The 26500-nt window shown below is 36.3% G+C and overlaps 1 protein-coding gene across 2 annotated transcripts in view; it reads right to left on the bottom strand.

Moving 5' to 3' along the window:
* LOC135195104 (ras-responsive element-binding protein 1-like) overlaps positions 1 to 26500 on the bottom strand; it is a 276732-nt gene that overhangs the window by 38186 nt on the left and 212046 nt on the right. For both annotated transcript variants that reach the window (XM_064221484.1, XM_064221485.1), the window contains one exon: positions 13830 to 14013. In XM_064221484.1, the coding sequence (XP_064077554.1) occupies positions 13830 to 14013 (184 nt within the window). The remainder of the gene's footprint in view (positions 1 to 13829; positions 14014 to 26500) is intronic.

Genomic DNA, 26500 nt, shown 5'->3' with positions numbered 1-26500 from the left:
GTTATCGTTTATGTACTCGGTACATAAATAACATCCACAAGTTGTTAATATGTCTCTGGAAATGTTCTGCAACGGAGTTTCATCCATGATTCAGTTATAAAAAGTGTTAATATAAATTTTTTTTTTTTTTTTTTTTTTTCATTTAAATAAACACTTATTTTACTGGTCATCTCCTAATCAATCTCAAGTTAGACGCAGGCCATAAAAAGAGAGAGAGAGAGAGAGAGAGAGAGAGAGAGAGAGAGAGAGAGAGAGAGAGAGAGATACGGTAAGTTGTTTATATTTTCAAATTCGTTAATTTGGATAAGCGATGTGACTGAACTGTCTGTCAAACTTTACACACATTATATATATATATATATATATATATATATATATATATATATATGAATAATTCATCACATCGAACCGTGATTCATTTATATATCATTGAGCTACAAATTTATATATATACATATATATATGTCATTGTAGCTCAATGATATATAAAGAATCACGGTTCGATGTGATGATTATTCATAAAGGCTACGTGTTTCAAACGCTCAAATTGGCTAACATGGTAGACGGGTTTCATATCGATTCTAATTACGAATACACCGAGTTCGAGGGTGATTTGTAAGGTCAGAATCGATATGAACTTATAGCGTCTCTGTTAGCTGACTTGATAGCGTCACTGGGTCCTGATTTCGTCCCCGTCCACTTGGACAGTGGTTCGATCCCATGTGTGGGGGCGAAATTGTTATCAACTAAAAAAATTCCCCTTCGGTACATATATGAAAATATATCAATTCCGAGGTAGAGTGAATTTAGATATTAAAGGAAATTTGTAGCTCAATGATATATAAATGAATCACGGTCGATGTGATGATTATTCATAATAAGGCTACGTGTTTCAAACGCTCAAATTGGCTAACATGGTAGACGGGGTTTCATATCGATTCTAATTACGAATACACCGAGTTCGAGGGTGATTTGTAAGGTCAGAATCGATATGAATTATAGCGTCTCTGTTAGCTGACTTGATAGCGTCACTGGGTCCTGATTTCGTCCCCGTCCACTTGGACAGTGGTTCGATCCCCATGTGGGGGCGAAATTGTTATCAACTAAAAAAATTCCCCTTCGGTACATATATGAAAATATATCAATTCCGAGGTAGAGTGAATTTAGATATTAAAGGAAATTTGTAGCTCAATGATATATAAATGAATCACGGTTCGATGTGATGATTATTCATAATAAGGCTACGTGTTCACGCTCAAATTGATTGGCTAACATGGTAGACGGGGTTTCATATCGATTCTAATTACGAATACACCGAGTTCGAGGGTGATTTGTAAGGTCAGAAATCGATATGAACTTATAGCGTCTCTGTTAGCTGACTTGATAGCGTCACTGGGTCCTGATTTCGTCCCCGTCCACTTGGACAGTGGTTCGATATCCCATGTGGGGGCGAAATTGTTATCAACTAAAAAAATTCCCCTTCGGTACATATATGAAATATATCAATTCCGAAGAAGTAGAGTGAATTTAGATATTAAAGGAAATTTGTAGCTCAATGATATATATATATATATTATATATATATATATATATATATATATATGTGTGTGTGTGTCTAAATTCTTAAGCATCTATCTCTCCCTAGACTTCCTCTGTCAATTAAACTCCTGAAGGTTAAATAAATAGAAACAAGCCCGACGGCCCGAAAACGCGGTTAGAAATTACTAACACACATCCTCTGCTCTGACGTCACGGCATCTCTCATCCTTTCCTCAAAAAAAAAAAAAAAAAAAAAAACTTGTTTTCTTTACTGAGGGACTTTAAAACCTGTCATTTACTTGTTTTCATTCTTATTCCTGTGATAAATCATGTCTACATAAATCTGTTTATCTCTTGATAAAACAAAGGCGTGATCCCACCTCCAGCTTACTCGGGACGCATGCACCTAACATGAGTTAAGGCTTAGATTATTAATACTAATAAAAAATTAACCTTAGCCTACGGAAGAACATCATAGAACCAAACGGAGAGACAGGTCCATTACTAGATGTCCCAGTATGAAAAAAAAAAAAAAAAAAAAAAAAAAAAAAAAAAAAAAAAAAAAAAAAAAAAAAAAAAAAAAAAAAAAAAAAAAAAAAAAAAAAAAAAAACTATCGATTATGATTGAAGAAAATTAACCCAATAAACAGACAGACAAGTACAATAACTCGATGGCCCCGGAAGGTAAACAGATGCTTGAAAAAAAAAAAAAAACTAAAAAAGGAAATAAAACCTGTTCTGAACGAAGCAATTGTTTATGTCACAGATGCAGCGGCTGTACTTAGTACATCCGGCAAAAGCACATGACACAGGTCATGTTGATACATAACCTTGGAGATATGATAATAAAAGTTCTTATCAAACTGTAATATGCATGTATGAATTCTGAGAAATATTTACATCCGAATTGTAATTACGCTACGCACTAATAAACACATTAGCACGGTTAAAAGAAGTAAAAACAGTATTCAACAAACATTAATATAAATCCGCAAAAAATTGAGAGAGAGAGAGAGAGAGAGAGAGAGAGAGAGAGAGAGAGAGAGAGAGAGAGAGAGGTTGAAAATAGTCAGTATCCATTCTTAACAGAGGAACCCCCAAAAAATATCCTCATAAGGTAATCACCAAGCAGAAAAAACACAAAAAAAAAACCCAACTATTAAGAAAGCGACAAAGAAATAACAATTCGATGACAGAGCATTAGGGGCCAAGCCCTTCTCGAGAGCCGTTTCGTCGTCATCATCGTCCCCTTCGTAGGACGCGGCGGAACGTATGTCAAAAAGGGCGCAGTCTCCCTCTTAGGAAGACTACCATGCAGGGTTCCTGGAAGAGAGGAGAGACCAGCTGATGATGCCTCCAGCAGCCATTACTCGGAATAGGGTAGGGGAACATTTTCCTCCAGCAGAGAGAGAGAGAGAGAGAGAGAGAGAGAGAGAGAGAGAGTTATGAATAAATGTCCTTTAGTATTTCGAGATGCTATTGGAGTGGCGAGTGATAAGAAAATACTCTATTATTTCGGTAGGCGAAACCTATTCACAAGGGGCCACTGACTAGAAATTCAAGCTTCCAAAGAATGTCGGTTTCAACCTCCCACCGCAGACCCGACACTGCAGCAGTAACTGATCAAGAGCCAGGGATTTTCCATCGTCCTTAGGGAGACGCTAACCCGCTCTTAAACTCAGGAAGATGGCTCAACCAAAAGGGCTTTTACAAAATAAAATCTCAGAGAATGGAAATTCCATTAATTGGAGAAAGGCAGGAATTACCAACAAAAATAAGAGGCCAATTCCTAATTATCAGGGAGAAGAGAACGACTGCTATAGTAGATTCACATCACCGGTGCATCTGATGTCTAGGCCAGTAAACCTTACGACGCTCCTGATTGGCTGTTGATAAGCCAATCACGGGGCAGGAAACTCTCAGTCTCTCGAGAGAGTTCACACAGGCAGGATGTCTGCTCCACCTTTCATGAGGGATACGTTTTTCAAAAGCATCCCTCAGGAGAGGTAGAACATACATCCTGCCTATGTGAACTCTCTCGAGAGACTGAGAGTTTCCAGCCCCGAGATTGGCTTATCAACAGCCAATCAGGAGTGTCGTAAGGGACACGGCCTAGACATCAAATGCACGGCTGATGTGAATCTATTATAGTGCTACTTGCTACTAGATATACGAGAGAAGTTTGGAAGTATGAGTAAAAAATAAGGGACCAGTAATTTTTTTTCATTAAAAATTACGACTTGCATTTCATCTCAATTTTGAAATTAATTCGAAACAAAATCAATATAGAGAACTTAGGGTCTTTCTCCAAAAGTAGGATGACAATCCATTTCAGGATATCCAGGTCTGAGAACCCGCAGAGAGAGAGAGAGAGGTGGACACAGTACGTGCGCATTATCAGACGTAAATACTAAACTTTGACAATACACAAAAAAATTGAGAGAGAGAGAGTTGTAAAGAACGTTTTAGGACCAAGAGTAAAGCGTTTCTACATTTTTCTTGAAATCGTATTACGAAATCGGAAAAAACAATAGGAACATCTGAAGGCGTGGAAGGAAGGAAGGAAGGACTACAAGGAGAGGCAGAAGAGAAGGCTCATCAGGAAAAGGGGGAAAGGGGAGGGGATGAGGGGGGGGGTGGGGGGGGGGGGGGTTAAGGAAGGATGGTTATAGTCTTATTTCGAGGTTTGGCACAACCTTCACGTGATTTCGAGTGAACGGATTGCATCAGCTTTTCTTGCTGTCTGTTTCGAACGTGTGTGATCACATCCGGAAGGGCAGCAGCGACCTCTTGCATAAGTCTCTCTCTCTCTCTCTCTCTCTCTCTCTCTCTCTCTCTCTCTATATACTATATATATATATATATATATATATATATATTATATATATTCAACAGGCGTAGGGTTCTCAAAACCCAACATACAATGTAAATAATAATAATAATAATAATAATAATAATAATAATAATGATAGAGTTGAATAGAATAACCCTGAATGGATATAAAACATTAATCTGGGGAATTTGATATGTTTCTCGCTCTCTCCTTCTCCAATATATGGCTCAAGTGTATTTATATATATATATATATATATATATATATATATATATATATATACATATATATATAAAGTATAAATGGTATTATACTATATATATATAATATATATTAATATTATATATTAATATATAAATATATAAATTATATTTAAATGTATAATATATTACAAATGTATCTATATATCTAATATAATATATATATTATCATAATAGACTATTGCAAAATTTGAAGACCTACGAATCATCCGGATTAAGTCCTTGCGACATAATACTACTTTCGAGAAAACGAAGAACTTTGAGAGTTTCTCTCATATGACACAATCCTGCCGCCCACACGAAAAGATGAAATAGAATGTGAGTGTAAAAATGTATCCTTTGTGTCATATGTTGGAGAAGTAAGAGGAAAGAAAGATCCCCGAAAGAAAGAGAGAAAAATTTCAAATTCCCCTGATTTCTGTATATCTATTCAGGATTATTCCATTGAACTCTATTATTATTATTATTATTATTATTATTATTATTATTATTATTATTATTATTATTATATTATTATTATTATTATTATTAAAAATAATGGCAGAGTTTACAGAACTGATTTTGTACAAAATTCTCTCAATTCGTCTTATGAAGAATTTTGTACAAAATCAATTCTGTAAATCTGCCATTATTTTTTAATAAAACATGTTTTGAAAGGTCTGTTTTCCCGCATCACATACACAGATATTATTATTATTATTATCATTATTATTATTATTTTATTATTATTATTATTATTATTATTATTATTTCGGTAGATGAAACCTATTGACACGGAACAAACACACAGGGGCCACTGATTTGAAATTCACCTCCCATCGCTAAAGACCCCACACTGCTGCAGTAACTGATCATGATACAGAGCCAGTGGCTAGAGGGCTGCAATCTGGTATGTTTGATGATTGGAGGGTGGATGATCAACATAACAATTTGCAGCCTTCTAGCCTCAGTAGTTTTTAAGATCTGAGGTCAGACAAAAAGCCAACTCAATAGTCTTCTTTTACAGAAGACTAAAAATATATGATATTACGTCATGGACTCATGAATGAATAGCTTCATCAAGGACTACTCCTCAAGGTGTGAGTCCAACTTGGTAGCATCTCAAGGATCGGATGGTTGTTATTGGCCCTCTTCCAAAATTAAAACCATGACACTTGGGGCCCTTCACGAACGCGCCTGCGCAAGATCTATGGAGATTGGTAGTTGCCATGAGTTACTTAGTTCCCATTTAGTTACAACCATTTTCAGCGGTACTTGAATCCTTTTAACAGAGTATGTATGTATGTATGTATGTATGTATGTATTCAATCGAAAATACATTAGCTACAATACGTTACCGAAAAAGTTCAAGAAACCAAATAGGGTATTTCATTAATTTTCCTAAGAAGATTATACCAAAAATATGTTTCATTGCTGAAATTGATCGTGTGAAATTTACTGGGTTTTACAACACAGAGTAAGTTAAGTTCTCTGACGTAAAACAATAAATTCTGAGTAAATTCTGAGTTTATTGTGAAAAAATCTAGTTACTGGCATGTGATAAATTTGGTGAAAATGTTACATTTTGCAAAATTCAATAAGCTAAATTCAACTTGACTGCCAAATATATTATCATAAAACAAAGCAATAAATTCAAACTGAAAGATAAATACACGTACCAAAAGAAATCCGGGATTAAAAAAAAAAACGTAGCTGACGAAATCCAACCAAGATGATCGGATCAGCAACATGTAAAAGCAGACTGACTCTTTTAAAAGTCGGAACTCCGATAGGCCTATACCCTGCATATCTGAGCCAACAGTCTTCCATATCTTGGAATATCTCGGCATATTGTCTAATTTTATCTCGGTACCTATGAAAAACATTAAAATAATTGATAAGGAGGCGCTGCCTATCTCCGTCATAAGCACGGGACTGTATTGTGTGTACTTCTGAACTTTTAATACTCCAGATAACGGGAGCTTGTTTCAGCATGTCATGTAAAACTGCCTTTGTTGTTAGCTCAGAGAGAGAGAGAGAGAGAGAGAGAGAGAGAGAGAGAGAGAGAGAGAGAGAGAGTATCGTTGTCAAGTTCGAGGAGAAATAATACCGTATGGAAAAATACAGCGGTTCTACACCTCTCATGGATGGGAAAATTTACGGACATAGGCCTAGCACTGGGCTCGCAGTACGCTCAGCGCTATTGCTTCTCAGTGGAATTTCTCTTAATTTATGTCCGTACATCGAACATATTTTAAATTCATGTTCCAAGTCAGGGAAGACGAATTTTCCTTACAAGTCGTTTTCGTCTTGTATCCTCCAACACACAGTACACTGCGGTAAACAATGAACTGAAATGTAACATTATAAAATAAATTTTTTTAACAATAACATCCATTCTTTGACACCAATAAGCATCGGAGTTTACCGTTCACAAAGCCTTGAAAAATTTTACCGGCAAAAATGTCTGCAATAAAACTGATATAATCTTTGGAAAACTCCTTTTCAAATTTTTCAAATCAATTTTTTTTTAACTTGAAATAATTGTATCCATCCTACAAGTCTTGGAAAAAACAACATCCCATATAAAACACCTTTAGGCTAATCCCATGTACTTTTCAATTCTCTCTCTCTCTCTCTCTCTCTCTATCCATAAATGATAACGCATCCTGTCAAATTAGCCAAAGATTTGTTAATGAATACTGAAGGGGAGTAATATTTGCAAAGTGAACTAGCACACAAAACTTATTCTGATATTTCCCGTCGATTGAGAAAGTAGGTCAACCACAAAAGTTATTTTTTCTTTTCTTTGATTCATTTATCTATTTACTCTCATCGATAATACGATGTCGCTATAAATAATTCGGTTAAAAAAATATCTCTGATTTTTGTATATAAGCAAACTATTTAGAAAATGCCAAGCTACTTGGGCAATGCTTTTAATGGTGACTCAGTCAGTTTGGTAAATAAGCTCGTGGATTTAACAAGTTTGGGTGAATCTCTGGATCAGCTAAGCAACCCAAGTCGCAAACATGTCGGCAACTTATCGCATACATATCACAAAAGGTTGACAACAAATCCCCGACCGTAAGCGGAGAGAAAGTCTCAGACATATGCTGGGTAATCGCGTGAAGAACTTGTTAGTACTATGGTAGATTCACATCAACCGTGCATCTGATGTCTAGGCCCGTCCCTTAGGACGCTCCTGATTGGCCGTTGATAAGCCAATCACAGGGCTGGAAACTCTCAAGTCTCTCTCGAGAGTTCACATAGGCAGGATGTGTGTACGTCTTTCAAAAGTATCTCTCAGGAGAGGTGTAACATATAATCCTGTCTATGTGAACTCTCTCCAGACACTGAAGAGTTCCAGCCTTGTGATTGGCTTATCAACGGCTAATCAGGAGCTTCGTCAGGGACTGGCCTAGACATCAGATGCCAATGAGGAACACGGAAAAACAACTGAAAGCAAACAATCTTAAGTCTTTGTACGGGACAAAGGGAATAATATAAAATAAACTGAGTAAATGTATATATTTATAAGAAATGTAATTTACTCATTTATCACCAAACACTGGTTATAAGTACACACATTTTCACAAAGTAACAACACAAGAGGTGAAAGGCACGTTGATAACATTTAACGAAACTTATCTTGTAGTTGATCCGGATATGGAATTTAACAATGACCACCGTTCTTCATATGAGATCATCTCTCTGCATAAGCTAAATGTTATCCATTCAGATAAAGATTCGTAATTCCCAAGACTTCGAAAATACTGTACCACGAATAGGCTTTCGATAAATGCAAATACTTCATATGTTTTTTTTTAAGTTCTACAAAAACCTCGCGATCGCGAATCTTCATACTAGACCATCACTGCATCTGCCTATGTTATCTATTCAGCTAAAATCTGATAAAATTCCTTGGGTCTAAAAAACAATGCGATGGGGATTAAATTCAGATATATACCAAACACTTGATACGTTTCATAACAGTTCCAGAAAGCCTTGCCTTTATCGATATCAATACATCATACAGAAAGTTCCGCGAACTTCTTCTACGTAGTTCCAGGGTCTCATGGGTTGGGTTCTTGACACGAAATAACATTTTAGGGCTGGCTGCTATACGGGGAAAGATATGGGTTGAAAATTCCTTAAAAATATAAACATAATGGAATTCGTCAACATAAATAGGAACAGATATCAAATCTTTACATACACGCGTCCGAAAATTAAAGAATTCCTCTCTCTCTCTCTCTCTCTCTCTCTCTCTCTCTCTCTCTCTCTCTCTCTCTCTCTCTCTCTCTCTCTCTCTCGTTTGTTTCGATTTTTATAGTATAACAGTAATACGTGCATGTTAAGTTTTTAATCTCTCTCTCTCTCTCTCTCTCTCTCTCTCTCTCTCTCTCTCTCTCTCTCTACAATTGCTACACTGAAAATAATTATTAGTTTGAAAGTCCATTAAAAATTATAAGCAGATGAATTTCGTCAACATACATAGGAACAGAAGTGAAATTGCAATCCTTCTCCTCCTCCTCCTTCAAATTAAGGAAAACTTACAAATGCGATTTAACCACGGATTAAGAGTTTATCAAACATCAAACTCCTTATCTTTCCGCCAAGATGTAACGAAAACGTTTGGCTGCATATTTCGGTGGATGAGAGAGAGAGAGAGAGAAGAGAGAGAGAGAGAGAGAGAGAGAGAGAGAGAGAGAGACCTTAACATATACGTATTACTCTTATGCTATTAACATTGAAAAGAGAGAGAGAGAGAGAGAGAGAGAGAACAACTTCTTACTAGAAAATTCGTGTTTGAGCCAGGAACATCATATACACGTACTCGGCAAGATGAGAACCATTAGAACAATACCCGATTCTGACACAGACCTTTCCTAGCTATAAAATCTTATCAAGAAAACATGTGCTATCGAAAGTAACCGATTCGTTTCCCAGACTTTCATTCGTATTTGTCTAAAACGTTTCGTAACACTAAATCGCTCCCAAATAATCTCTTGACAATTTAAAACTTGAGAGAATGACGTCAACTGACGGATTTTTAAAAAATAGACAGACAGACGGACAGACACGGACACGGGGATTAACATAAATTTCTCCTTTACTGACGACCAAAATACTTATTTAGGTAAAAGCTGCTCTATATCAAATAAGTTTAAGCCATAGGGGTTAAATGAAAGAGCTGTCTAATTATTCATTTGCAATTTACCGGCATTCTCACAAAACAAATGTTTAAAAATAAATGAATATGTTTAAGAATAAAGAAACAATAAATAACTTAGAATATTTTGAAGAATGAATTAGGAAAGTAATAGGAAAGTTAAACTGATGAAAAAAACACGAAAGCGAAGAAATAAAGAACACAAGAAATATAGATGCCGAAAACTAAAAAAAAAACACATTCGTATATTTGAAGATACAGATGACAAGAAAAAAAAAAATAATAATAAAAATAAAATCACGCTCAAAATCAGATAAAGTTTTACGATACCTAAATAACAAAACTAGTACTTTTGAAGAGCACGAAAACAAGAAACAATAATATATATACTATATATATATATATATATATATATATATACATATACTACTAATAATTAAAACAAAAAAATAAAAAATATAGATATATATACTACTAATAATTAAAATAAGTCTTTTTAGTAAAATTGCATTCGATACACCAACTTTCCTTAGTAGAGATAAGATCAGAGATCAGAGAAACAACTAATATTACGAGACGAGTTTCTTATCACTTTTCATTTTGCTTTATCTCAATCCGATCCACGTAATCCATGGAAAATGTTCCACGGTCTCCATCTGAGAGAGAGAGAGAGAGAGAGAGAGAGAGAGAGAGAGAGAGAGAGAGAGAGAGAGAGAGAAGGGGGGGGCGATCTTACATCAGATGGATAATTCCACTCCGCGTAAGATCGATTGCCATTTTTCATTTTGACAATATCGCATATAGATGGGGACGAGAGAGAGAGAGAGAGAGAGAGAGAGAGAGAGAGATAGAAGAGAGAGAGAGAGAGAGATCGCTTAAAAATCTGGCAGACATAGTACTAATACCATGGCTCCATCGAGCGATACTACTCATGGTTGGCCACACTGTATACCCTCTAACAGGCCTGTTTTTGTCTCCTGCCTCTGTGTAGAAAATGCAGCAGTATCATATTCCAATACATAACTATATTTCAATTTGGTTAATATAAGAGATATATTTACATTATAGGAATGTATCTATACAAGTATCATGACAGCGTTTTAATCTAAAAAAAAAAATTATTTATGATGAAAATGGAAATCCCTATCTGCAAGTGAATTCAAGTCTCGATAATGATTGATAAAGCTCCGATCATAGCTGATCTATCACCATGAGTGATATTCAGTCTTGATACTACTCACTTGTGATGTCAATGTTGTCAGTACACGGTATCAATCACAACTTTAAATCCATCAAATTTACGAATGGAATTCGTAAAAAAAAAATCCTACAGCAGTTAACATGGGATTTAAGACAACTAATCCATCATCATCACACATGAAATTCGTAAAAATCCTATAACAATTAACAATGGGATTCAAGACAACTAATCCAGCAAATTTACAAATGGAATTAGTAAAAAAAATCCTATAGCAATTAACATGGGATTTAAGACAACTAGTCCATCAATATTACAAATGGAATTCGTAAACAAATTCTACAGCAATTAACATGGGGTTTAAGACTACTAATCCACTAACCTTACAAGTGGAATTCGTAAAAAATCCTACGACAGGATTTAAATAGGGTTTAAGACAACTAATCCAGCATCACCACAATTGGAATTCGTAAAGAAATCCTACAGCAGTTAACATGGGGTTTAAGACAGCTAATCCACTAACCTTACAAATGGAATTCGTAGGTCATAAGTTTCCTTTTCTTTTCACGCAAAAAAAAGAAAAAATCCTTTTTAAAAAATATTCTCGGAAAAATCTTGAAACGAACTTGTGATCCACTTTTCAAATTTGTTCGTTGACGTCAAGACGAATTGGACAGGATTTCCTCTCATCCTTGTATCATTTACACAAAGAATCCGGAGGAAAAGCAGCAATTGGAGCGTTCCTTCTAAGAAGCTGCGCACAGTGGAAACGAACTGCTAAATGGGTATGGTTTATTATGAAACAGAGTTCAAACGTAGCGGAGCTTCCGAAATTTCTTGCGATTCTCCACGTCTTACAGGCGGTACTTCGAGATAAATCTCTTATTACGTAAGCGTAGGCATCTAAGAGGATAATATCCTATGTAGCCCGTGCAGTATCCTTCTTGTTTTGTAAAGGTACTGGTTAGTATATATTAATATAAAATGAGAAAAATAAATTTACTACGATTTCCAGTGCTGTATCGTCGTTTCAAATCAAGTCGTAATCCGATGACAATGAGACGACAGAAATAGACAGAAATAGTGAAGCTTCCACGTAACCAGATGTGGATCTCATAAGAATATTTCATCAGCATCTTACTAAAATCATAGATGTTCCAACCATTTTCAGAGAGTTCAAGATGTTATCGCTAATTCTTTGCTGCCACAAAAAAATATGCCTTGAACCAATTACCTATCTTGATTTCTATATATATATATATATATATATATATATATATATATACATATATATATATATATATATATATATATATATATATAGAGAGAGAGAGATCAGAGAGAGAGAGAGAGAAAAAATAACTGCCGGGCCCAGATGCAACGTCGTGGAAGATATTATAAGTTAACGGCTGCTCAGAATTGAACCAAATGGGGTGACACAGAGGTGGTTTCTACAGCTCTATGGGAGAATGTATTGCGATACGAACCATAGCTGTCTATCTCTTCCGGTGTTTTTCCATTTCACTCTCATCAACAGGAAGTTGCATAAGACGCTGGCATGTAGGAGGATCTCTCTCTCTCTCTCTCTCTCTCTCTCTCTCTCTCTCTGTATAAGAGGCTGGAAGAATGGGACGCCTCTCTCTCTATGTATAAGATGCTGCAAGAAGAGGACAGCGCCTCTCTCTCTCTCTCTCTCTCTCTCTCTCTCTCTCAGCATAAGGCGCTGGAAGAAGGGGATATGCCTCTCTCTCTCTCTCTCTCTCTCTCTCTCTCTCTCTCTCTCTCTCTCTCTCTCTATTAAACCAGAGGATTTTAAAGGATATAATAACACGTCAAAATGAATTACAATATAGTATGAAACGCCCACCCGGCTCCCAAAAATAAAAATAAAAAAACAAGAAACTTTATATTTTATAAATTTTATTTTCACAGTGACCTCAAAAGGAAAAGTCAGTCTCGTCATTTTCTGCACATAAACAACAAACATACAAAATCAGTAAAGGGTAAGAAAAACCTCGGGGCTAACACCTTGTTTACATAAATCACACCGTTTTCTGATGGGAAAAAGCCGCTCGCTAATATTAAAATGCGTGCGTGCATTGCGACGCGAAAATAAGTGTACACGAAACGGTTTTAAACACGAAAATAAGTGTACAAAAAGACGGTTTACACCTCAAGATATTCTTTCCCGTAAAGGATATACAATGAGCAAGAAAGCGCGAACATTAAATCGAAATATATATATATATATATAAATATATATATATATATATATAAGCTACCTACATACATCATCACAAGGAGAACCACTGTACCCATTGGCCTAAGTCGTGAATTAGGCGGGTTCTTGGTAGCTAGACAAACTGGGGTGGTAGCAATCAGGGTTTAACGTAAACAGGGAGGGGAGAGAAGTCATATGGGAAAATGTGTGTATATAAAATTATATATATATATATATATATATATATATATATATAATATATATATATATATCACACACACACACACACACACACACATATATATATATATATATATATTATACACATATATATATATATATATATATATATACACATTTTCCCATATGACATTTTTCCTAAAATGATTATCGACATGGAAAGTGGTACAATCAACCAAAGTGGGCGTGTCCAACAAAGGGCGTAGGCCCAGCAACACCATCCCACGAGACTCGGGCCAAAAAAAAAAAAAAAAAAAAAAAAAAACAAGATGGCAGCATCCTTCGGAAGCCATCTTTCCCGAGGGAAGAAAGTGCTTAAAAGTAAAACAGACAAATAAAAAAAAAAGCAGATAATTAATTGAATCCATATTGTATCAACTCACCGTTGGCCGCCGAGTGACTTTTGTGGGCAAGACGCGAAGAGGTGTTGTGGAGGTTGTTGTCCTTGTGGGAGGTTGTACTCGAGTTGTTTTTGCTGCTGCCTCCTCCTCCTCCTCCTCCTCCGCTGCTGTTGTTTTTGCTCACTTTCTTGTTGAGTTGCATCTCGGCAGCAGCTTTCAACTCGTTCTGGAAATGACAGACACATATAACTGAGATATTCTTTCTCCCCGGACAAAAGTGACGAGTAATCATAATAATAAATAATAATAATATAATAATAATAATAATAATAATAATAATAATATAATAATAATAATAATAATAATAATAATAATAATAATAATAATATCAATTAAGATAATTTCTGCCAGGACAACTGTGACGAGTAATAATAATAATAATAATAAATAATAATAATAATATAATAATAATAATAATAATAATAATAATAATAATAGTGCATTTAGATACTCCTGCCAGAAAAAATGACGAGTAACAATTACAATAATAGAAAATCAACAAGATAAGAAAATGCTGTTCACTAAAGACAAAAGACGATACAGATTCCGAAACACGTAAAAGTACCCAAATATTTCAAAACAAATTCAAACACCACAAAGAAGAAAAAAAAAACAAGGAATATTGGTGAATGCAATCACGGAAAGTTATATATATCACATCATGAACGATGTTTTTTTAAAAAGAGGAAGTGATTTTTTCACAAGAAAAGTAATACTCTCTTTCATTATTTTAGGTCATTCAAGATATTGCATAGCATCACATAGAGAAAATGTAGCGTATTTACACACACACACACACACACACACACACACACACACACACACACACATATATATATATATATATATATATATATATATATATATGTATATATTATTTGACAATAAATATTTGAGTTGAATAAAAGTAGAAATAATAAAAATAATATCATGAAAAATGAATAATAAAAAATTTCAAAACGATTATATATATATATAATATATATATATATATATATATATATATATATATATATTATATATATATATATATATATGGGGTGTCCATAAAGTCCCAGTACCATTACAGTTAATGAATACTGTAATGGCTACTGGGATTATGGACACCCTCTATATGTGTGTGTGTGTGTATATCTATATATATCTATATATATATATATATATATATATATATATATATATATATATATATTATATATAAAACTGCATATGACTCAAGCATTAACCCTGATACTGATAGCAGCCTCCAGCTTTAAACCCGTGTTTTCAGAACGTAATCAATTTCACAGAAATAAAAAAAAAACGATATCTACTCTTACAATGCGAAACGCTGGTAGAACTGGGATCGTCAATTTTATCAGAGATATCGAGCTGAGACGAAGGTTGTGAGCATCACGTGATAGAGCAACAGAGAGAGAGAGAGAGAGAGAGAGAGAGAGAGAGAGAGAGAGAGAGAGAGAGAGAGTCTTACATCAGATGGATAATTCCACTCCGCGTAAGGACGATTACCATTTTTCATTTTGACAACATCGCATATGGATGTGGAGACACTTAGAGAGAGAGAGAGAGAGAGAGAGAGAGAGAGAGAGAGAGAGAGAGAGAGAGAGAGAGAGAAAAACTACTATTATTTTTTTTTTAACAATCTCCTTTTACGATTCAAACCCTCAGCAATTATGTGAATCAAAATCGTGAAGGGTTGTAGAAAAATACTATATTAGAACACGTATAAAGAAATTTAAATACCTAATCAGAAAGACATGTCATAATTAATACCTGATCCCAATGACATGTTGTATATAATACCTAATCACGAAGACATATCATAATTAATATCTCATCACAATAACATGTTGTAAATAATACCTAATCACGAAGACATGTCATACTTAATAGCTAATCAGAAAGGCATGTCACAATTAACACCTAATCACAAAGACATGTCATAAATAATACATAATCAGAAAGATTTCATATTTAATATCTAATCAAAAAAACATATCACAATCAATACCTAGTCACAAAGACATGACATAATTGATGCCTAATCACAAAGCCATGTCTTAATTAATACCTACTCACAGAGAAATGTTGTAATTAAAGCCTAATAACAAAGACATGTCGTAATTAATAACTAATCACATGGGCTAGTCATAATTACAACCTAATCTCGAAGACATGTCATAAATAATATACCTAATCACATAAACACGTCGTAATGATACCTAATCACAAAAACATGTCATAATTAATACCTCAGCACAAAGGCGTGTCATAATCAACATCCCTTTCTCCTGGAAGGGTTTTATAATGTCTTAAATCCAGATCAGGCAATCTCTCGCTTTCTCGTAAAAGTGCAGATAACTGATAAAGTAGGCGAGACAGGAGATACGTGGGATATATGGGCTAATATTAGATGCAGAGGATCGAGATATATATCTTATCCCTTCATAGCTAATTGATTTATTGTGGGATTAAGTGGCGTTGAAGCACAAATGGCTAAAGGTGTAGCGTGATATGAATACTGGCTCGAAGTTATTAGTATTAATATCATATATATACCTTAAGTATAAAAAGCCCATTAAAACACTCTGGTTTAAAGCTAAGGACTATATTTCGGTGGACTAACTTCCACCCTGATCAAGTAGTGAATGACAGAAGAAGTTGCATTCGCCAATGTAACTTCTTCTGTCATTCACTATTTGATAAGGGTGGAAGTTAGTCCACCGAAGTATAGTCCTTAGCTTTAAACCAGAGTGTTTTAACGGGCTTTTTATACTTGAGACGTATCATGTCTCAACAGAAGAATTTATTTAAATATTATATAATATATATATATATATATATATATATATATATATTTATACATAATATTCATATTTACATATATAATATATACATGCATATAAACGGTAATACTTACAACACAACGAAGGCCAATAAAAATGCAAATAATAAAATCAATTGCTTCTTGACTGCATCTCAAGAGTCACTCTTTGATAAAATGCTGTTCACTTAGCATAAATAGTATGAAAGCAAATAAGAGCTTCTAAAATAACACAAGTAAAAGGAAGAGGAAGCAATCAACCAGAAACCTACTGTTGCGTGACCACGGGCGCCAGAAATTATTCCAAGGTGGAACGTGCAGTAAAATATGGTTAGTTTCAAGAAAAGGGATTTATTAGTTAAATCATTCGTCAAGGATCATTTGCGAGAAACCAGCATCATTTATTGTTCTCTCTCCTTTTTTTTAAAATGAGAATTTCAGTATTACTGAAAGTGTCTTTATAAACAAAATAAAAAAAAAATAAAAAATAAAAACCAACAACATATAAATTTATTTTTTTAATGAGAACTTCAGTACTTGAAACAATTCTCTTCATTTGTATACTGTTCTTTAAAAGATTAGGCTACACTGACCAAATCTTCAACACAAAATCTCAGAAATATCGAAAACACACACACACACACACACACACACACACACACACACACACACACAAACACACACTTGAAGAGTTGCGTAAAATAACTTTAATGGCAGATTAAACAAAACATGAATTACTTGCGCTTATGATGAAAACTACCGTGTGTAAAAAAGGTAAGTTGAAAATTATAATTGAGAACTTCAAAAGCAAATTATAATCTTACGTCCATTAGTGAACAAGCGCTCCATTGTCAATGAAGCTGTTCATCATACAAGCATCCCATTAATTTAAATCTGATGACTGCTGATTTAATAGCAACCTACTAAGAACTTTTCCATTAGCCATTCGGCTGACGTCGCTAAAAGCAGCCTTTTCTGTAACTATTAAATTATCTGGCACAAATGTACACAAATGAAATCGTTGCAAGAACGTCAAACTTCCAAGTAATCATGTCATTACACTGAGGTATAATATTCGATGTAAAACCAAAAAGCAGATAATATGCAATTCATACTTATCAAATCACATCTGTATACAGCAAGAGTTAACGATCCAATTCAAGGTTATATACAGTTTTTGTTCAAAGTTTTCTAAAGCAAAGGTGATGGTGATCAATAAACTTGTAAGCAACACACGAGCGTATAGTAGAAGGCTTACACGCGGATGGACAGACCAGAACAGAACAAAGACACTAAACCTAAAAACATTAAAACAACTTCGAAAAAACAAAATAATAATTACCATACTAAACGTTAGCTTCCGTTTAGAACGAATGGTTAGGGGTTGTGACCCCTTTTGCAGATTTTTTAATTTTTTTTTTTTTTTTTTTTTTTTTTTTGTTTTTTTTTTTTTTTTTTTTTTTTTTTTTTTTTTTTTTTTTTTTTTTTTTTTTTTCATAAAAGCTCGACACGGATACGAATAACAAAATTAACCTCGAAGCGAAACCAGTATCATTCCGCGAAACATGATCTAAATAGATAATCCTCCTGACATGCTCCTGATAAAAGGACCTCCTTATCTCACGGTAGCCGCCATGGATTGACGCCGATAAGCCGAGGTCATCAACACTTTTACAAGTCACATGTCGACCCGAGATAAAATCTGACAGCGTTTGCGGGTGGGCACAAACATTGTAGTATAAAATTTGGTCTCAGAAAAGGGGCCTTGCTTTACTTACACATTTTGGGCTGGGCGAAGGAGCTGCACATGAAGTTGTACAACATAGAATTGGAAGGCCTATAAGGACTCTTGTCTATACTCTTAGTGCAAAAATGAAACTTCATAATTCTGCAAAATTGATCTAGGATAAATTTCTACTTTGCAAGAGTCAATTTGCAAAAAAACAAATAAATAAATAAATAAAAAAAATAAAAAAATAAATAAAAACTTGGACTACACCAAAGCTGATGACAGTTTTATATAAAATTAAATTTTTATCCTTACCGAAAACCAAGGCTTTCGTACAAAACTGTTTTGAGCAAAACATCCTTAAGTTTATAAATAACGAAACGAGGCGACAGATATAGAACACTGACCTTGCAACCGAAAACATGCAAACAAAGATTGCCTTCAAAAACAGTAAACTCGCCGTGAAAAATGTAAATGAGTGTAATAATTACGCAAAACACTGGAGCAGCAGCAACGTTCAATATTATTAAAAATACTATTAATATTATTAAGAATAAGTTGACAAAACAACTATAACGAACAACTACATTAAGTTTAATATAGAAAAAAAATCACAGTCCACCACACAAACAATCAGAGAGAGAGAGAGAGAGAGAGAGAGAGAGAGAGAGAGAGAGGGGGGGGCACAAAATCACGGGAGCCCCCCTCCCCCTCTATCAACCCTGCAACGTATACATTTGCAAGAGGCCTCTGAAGTAGCGGATGGGGAATGGAGGGAGGGGGGGGAGAGAGAGACGTTTAAGAAAGGGTGGAAGATGAGAGGGGGAGGGGGAGGGGGAAGGGGGAGGGCCACTTCTGTCACGATTTGACCGAGAAAAGGACGGATGACTGGAGGACGGAGACAAGAAGAACATGAATAACAAACAAACAAACAAAACCATCGAGAGACTTATCTGGGGAGGTTGTAGCATATTGCGACTTCATGGCCGCACACACAAATGCCTTTTCAGAACGAATATATATATATATATATATATATATATATATATATATATATTATTTATTTATATATATATATATATATATACTATATATATATATGAGAATAAGTATATATATTATAGCACTATATATAGCGGACATTACACAGCAATGGTCATTCCGAATTGTCTTGTACCTGTTACCATCGTTACCACGCAGAATTCGACGGGATTTCCGACATTTCCATTTTCGTTTCAAAATCTAGAAAACCACTATCGAGATCAAGCTACAAAAAGCCAATAATACGAAACAAAGACCTCAAATATGATGCATAAACTCCCACAGTGTCCCCAAACGATACGAAAGGCAGGTATTGTGATGCTGAAAAGTACACTATATCACTATTGAAAGTGGGAGAAACTCGATGCCGTATCCCAAAACACAGCTAAACGAGATCAGTCGAATAAATGTGGGGAAATGCAGAATATATGGCTGAACGAAAGTGGTAAAAAAAATAAATAAATAAAAAATAATCAAATGAGCTGAACGCCATTTTGGAACTAAGACAGAAAAAGGTATTCTTACTACTGTGCAAAACAAAAAAATATGAAGAGCAAGAGCCCGTGCCAGCATAAGGTAGGCTTGCTTAATTTATCATCGTCATCATAAAAAAAATCTAGCTACGCGAGACCGATGAAAGAATATGGATAAAATCATGTAAAACATTTGGTTCAAACATACGTGGGTGAAGAAATCATGAAAATGACTCTGCCATTTGGAAAAAAAACATTGTTTGTTATTGATGTGTAACCTACAAAACTAATCATTTTACTACACAAGTATGCATCTTCATGTACCCAATCTCCCACCCCCCACAAACGGGCCTAAGCGTTCAGATAGTGCACGGAGGCGCCACAACCACGCCTTTCCAAAACACAATCAAGCGTGGAGGAGGAGGAGGAGGAGGAGGAGGAGGAGGAGGAGGAGGAGATGTGTCGGCGCCGCTACTGAAACCTTATGCAAGTGTGACCACTCTCGCCAGAAATAAACACCGAAACAGCCGGAGGGCCGTTCGCGAGACGCCTTCGATGATGATGATGATGATGGCGGAAGAAGAAGAAACTCTTTGAAGAAGAAGAAACTGTACCTGGTACCTCGCCTGGTACTGCCGATTCCTCCACGGCGATGTTCCGCTGACGAACGCGCAGGTATAAATCCGTATATACCTCATCTTGAATTGGATATATTAGATAGACTCATATATGGTCTTTTGGATGCTCGCTTTCGAGCGGGCGGTGGTGCATATCCCGAGAGCTTTCAATATATATATATATATATATATATATATATATATATATATATATATATATATATATATATTTAAATTTATCCGGATATTTACATGCATTCAAGAATGAACGGCTGAACTTATGTATCCACGAAACCATATATATCCGGATATTAACATATATATTCAGGAATAATCGGATGACTTATTCATTGATGAAATTAACGACATCCGGATGTTTCCATAACGCACGAATAAAGGACGGCTTATCTATTCAAGAACTTATGAGGGAGAGGTGATTATTATTCATTAAAACTATACATAATCACCGATGAATAAAAAGGTCTACCTACAGGACGGATTAAGGGCCGATAGGGGTCTCCAAAAAAATAATAATAATAAAATAAATAAATAAGTAAGAGAAAATGATAAAACTAAAGTAGAAAAGAATTTCGACGGCAAAATGATTCTATACAAGAATACGGGACACATTAACTGCACATGCGTACATTGTAATATACATTTAACAAGAAAAAACTAATGTCTTCGTTATTTGTAAGACTGCACCAGCGCGCGCGCACACACACACACGCACACACACACACACACACACACACAAACCTTGGACGACAGAACTAAATTATTTAAGGGTCATTCCATCAATCATTAATTATCTGAAACTTACATCTTTACTGTCATAAATCGAACCGAGGTCTGTAGAGAGAGAGAGAGAGAGAGAGAGAGAGAGAGAGAGAGAGAGAGAGAGATATTTCTGTTCGATACTCTTAACATCCGCTGATCGATGAGGCTGCTTGCTACAAGCCAAACCTATAGTACTATTGCAGGGTCTAAGTAACCCTTTGCTGCCGCGGAAGGGTTTTGAAGACAGCTCCAGCATTCTGGAGCTTTTCTGTGACCCTTCCCCCTCCCCACTATCCCCAAAACCGCTGGTCACGACTACCTACAGCAATCTGGAAGCTACATTTATCTTCAACCCTGCCTATACGAGAAAGTGCTACATGGCCCCACCTCAGACAATCTGACACAGAAAGTCAGTGAACCAATGAATTACCCAGATCTTTTCATTTCCCGACGTCTTATGCGATTACATATACCTGGAAAACTACGCTAGTTAATTTCTCAGTAAATATCATTTAAAAGGCTAATAAACAGAACACTTCTAGGCATGTTTACTTAATCGTAATAAATACAGGACACACGAGACAAAAATTGATTTACTTTGACTGCTTAACTGACAACTTTGCCAACATTTAGAAGAAATCTAACGCTGTTTCTAAAGCGCATTTGATGCTCTTCACACGCTGGACTATAATGGGATGTTGTAAGTAATGAATACCTCTAAAACTATATTTACAGTCAAAAGTGAAGCCCTCTATAGTTATATTTACAGGCATGTTGACCCGAGCATGGTGACCAAAGGACAGTCTGCTCAACTGCTGACCTTCCCCAAACTGACGAAATTCAATCCAATGTTCTAATGCGTATCTGATGTCCTGCAGACGATGGACTCTTTACAGGCTGCTGTACGGAAAAAGAACCCGTCTTGCCAAGAGGCTGAACAAAAGAACGGCGCCATTGCGCATTGTAAACACCCTCTTGGCGTAATTACTGTCAGTTTTCTCCGTTTAACGGTGTACGCTCTTTACCGTTTCGCGTCCATAGGTGCAAACAATTGAGATACGACACTTCTTGTCCGCTCTGGCTGTCGAGACACACGAGAGCTACTGCTCTACAGTCATAAATGGAGAGAGAGAGAGAGAGAGAGAGAGAGAGAGAGAGAGAGAGAGAGAGGAACCTACAGTAATAAATAACATGAGAGAGTGAGAGACTCGATTCTACGGTAAAATATAACACGAGAGAGAGAGAGAGAGATCATCCTACAGTAATAAATAACATGAGAGTGAGAGAATCGACTATACGGTAAAATATAACACGAGAGAGAGAGAGAGAGATCACCCTCCAAGGTAATAAATAACACGAAGAGAAGTGGAGAGACTCGCCCTTACGGTAAAATAACACGAGGGAGAGAGAGAAGAAAAGAAAGAGAGAGGATTGGGGAGGGGGGGGGGGGGGGGGGGGTTCGTGTTAAAAGCTCTTTGAAAGGTGCCCAAGGCGAGGGATTCGACGATTGGTCGTCGACTCGTGGTGTCGACTGTGGCCAATCCCTTCGGGATTTTAGAAACTTGCGCCGACTCCTTCCCTCCCCCACCCCCCCCAACCCCCCCCCCCCCCCCCCACCCACCTACCCCTCTCACCATACCATCCCTTCAGTCCTCCCTTCCCCCACATTAATATTATAACTTCATTGTACTGGGTTGGGGAATAGGTTGCAAACGAGCACTTAATTAAACCGTTGCTTGCACATGTACTGAGAGTACTGAGAGTGTTTTAAATGAGAAGAAAGACATGCGCAGATACTGCGCAGTCTTGAAGGCGGCCGGATGAACAGCAGACGAGCCTGAAGGCATCGAAGACAATATGGCGCAGAAGAGTAACTGAAGGTGAAACAAATCTCAGCCAATTCAGAGATGGCCGACATGGCCGCACCTAGTTCCGGAAAAAAAAAAAAAAAAAAAAAAAAAAAAAAAAAAAAAAAAAAAAAAAAAAAACAAAAAAAAAAAAAAAAAAAAAAAAAAAAAAAAAAAAAAGAGTGAGTTTTGAATGCGGCCAATAAAATCACAAGTCATATATTTTAGCATCATAGTCCTTCTAGAACTTGAAGCTAATGTACGTGTCTCAAGCTCTACATATGCCACACTGCGATAAAATATATATACAACTCCACTGACCACCCTAAAAACTAAGAGTTCCATAACTCCAGTTTTGAAATTAGAAAACTATTAGGAGTCTCGCTTTCTTCTAATTTTAGCCTCAGAGCTTGTAAGTGTACCAGGTTATATGACAAGGCAAGAAAGACGGTTAGGCTGCGTAGTCATTAGGAGTGCATAAGAATAATTATTCTCAAGAAAACAGTGTAAAGTTATGATTTCCTGCTCGAATCATTTCATACTGAATAAACCAATAAATGAGGTCGTAGAAATCATTTTAGAATTGATCTTGTTCTAAAAAATGAAAGATTATCAGTTGAAGATGTACAGAGGTACAGGAACGAACTTCACATATGTATATATATATATATATTTATATATTATATATATATATATATATATATATATATATATATATATATATACACGTGTATGTGTATGTATCGATATGTATAATATAAATGTATATAATACATGTGTATATAAAATGTTATATATTATATAAATACATATAATATACAACAAACATATTACACAATACATCCGTCTCATTTCATTACAGCTGAAGAGATAAGATGTCTAGTAGCTTTTGTAGCAGCTGTTAAGAAAAGGTAAAACTACTTACACTGCAAACAAAGTAAAAACTACTACTTACAGCATCGAACGCAACGCTTTAATAATAAATTAAGATTGAATGAAAATTTTTCTTCAGAGGGGGAAGAGAGTATAGCCATAATGTGCGAAAAGTTGAATCAACCAACATGGCGGCTCTCGGATAAAAGCAAGAAGGAATCTCCTCTCTCAATTCACCTGTTTTACAAGCAGAAAAAAAAAAGGAGAAGCATAAGAAGCAGCAGCAGCAGCAGCAGGAGTAGGAGAAGGGGGAGGGAGGGAGGACTCCCCCCGCCCCCGTCCCCCATCAGCCACGATCGTGACCAACTAGAGCAGGTCACTTCACTTCCAGCAGCCACTTCCTGGAACAATCACCACGACCGCTTCTGCCGCCGCTCAAAACCATCATGTTGAGTCCATAATCGAATCCATCAAGGGGGGGGGGGGGTATGGGGACGGGGGAGCACTCCTCCCCACAATACCTCTTTTTCAAAGCCCTTTTCTCCTCCTTTGGCTCAATCCCTTTCTTAGGAAATGCCCCAACACTTCAAAAGGATAAACCCGATACAGAACTCTGCCCCTGGATGGCCGTTTGATGAATCCTACGCTCACTTATATAAGCCTACTGGATTCGTGTTCAAGATGAAACTGTGAAATAAAACTTACTGTTGGCCATCGCCTTCCCCCTCCGGTAACTCACATCGTGGCCGCGACCACCGCTGGCGATGGCTAACGCGTCCCAAACCTTCCTCTTGGGTCATCCAGAACGACCTGGCAACCTGACTTTCGAAGTCGATAGGACCAGGAACGGGTCCAAAAAGCAAAACTGAACACCGCATCATCTAAAGGGCAGGTAGAGATGACAATTTACGCGAAATATTGACCAAGAGTTAACAATATTAGCTGGATACGTCGAGCCGAAGCCCCGCGAAGCGTTCCGAACGAGGGAAAATGATTGCTCTTCGGCGGTAATGTTTCTCTCACCTTTGGCCCCGGCGGACCGCAAGAAGACGCTGGGATTTGGGGGGAAAACATTAATTTGTTGCAGTTATTCCGTCCCGGCTTTCCAGTGGCATTCGCTCACTTCGGAGGTCACCCCATTCCACAAAGTCCTGTCGATTCCAAAGGAATCCTTATCCTCGCACTGTGGAGTTCCTCTCACGACCTTTCCCGATAGCTAAACGATCAAGGACGGCACGGCAGAAGTTGGATGAAAGGGGCCGCCTCTTTCGGGGATTGGCCCCCCGGACGAAACAATATGGGAAACGTGTCTGTATACCAGTTTCCCTGCCTCTCTCCTCTTCTTCTGCCAGGTGACTCCAGGTATTATCAGCAGACGGCAGCAGCAGGAGAGAGAGAGAGAGAAAACCGCTGTTCCCTTCCCGGCAATTCCATTTCTCACGTGCATAGGTTGTTTAAATAACCCAACCCCCCCCGTCTTCGACAATCTCTTCCCTTACTCATTCATGCGTGCGCCCGTGAGCGCTTGCTTGCTTGCTTGCTGGCTGCTAACCGATCCTCGGCAAGAAAGTTCACGTCTTCTGAAAAGGTATATGTGGATCCTGCTTGGAGGTCTGTAACGGATCTGAGTATCTTGTATAAAACAAAATAAATAAACCATCTTTCCAGTTTAAGACAACTGACGAGCATTCTGGAAACATGCTTCCAATAGAAAATGATGACAAACCTTGCAAATATCGTCCTTCAACTCCAATTAAAATAGCTTTATAAGACTCACGTCAACCGAACTTCGTGATAAATCAAGACTATTTCCGCTCTTGGTATATACTGAGATTAACGTTCGCTGTTCCTCTGACATTTATCGAATCAGACGTCTCTACCACATATGTTGAAACATCTTACGTTACGTAAGTTGCGATTCACCGAGCTGCTATAGTTACGAGGGCTTTCCATCAATGATAAAACTTCATTGCAGACTGATACAATACAAATCGAAAATTACAGAAATACTAATATCAAACCTTCAAAATTAAAACCTGTTCTAAATGTGTATACGTCCAGTTTCCCTTTGAAGTTTTAATATTAGTGTTTTTATGATTTTTCGATTTGTATTGTAAATGTCTTATATATGTATGCTCATTTATATATATATATATATATATATGTATATATATATATATATATATATATATAATATATATATATAAAGAGAGAGAGAGAGAAACATTACAGTAGCTAATTTTCTTTATGATTACAAATATACTAGCTAAGCACGGGTCATCAAAACGGGAAGTACTAAACTGTTCACATCAGGTAGTTCTACATATGAATAACTGTCTCTCGGAGCATTTTAGGTCATAATCTCTATCGTTAACAAAATGTCACGATCAATTAAAACAACACCGACAAAATTAAGTAAAATGACTTTCTGGCGGTGAATCCTTAAGAACGCTGATCGTTATCCAATGA

Source organism: Macrobrachium nipponense, chromosome 20 (genome assembly GCF_015104395.2).
Source record: "Macrobrachium nipponense isolate FS-2020 chromosome 20, ASM1510439v2, whole genome shotgun sequence".
NCBI classification, from domain to species: Eukaryota; Metazoa; Arthropoda; class Malacostraca; order Decapoda; family Palaemonidae; genus Macrobrachium; species Macrobrachium nipponense.
The sequence above is the reverse complement of the archived record's forward strand: the minus strand, read 5'-3'. Positions and strand labels throughout refer to the sequence as shown.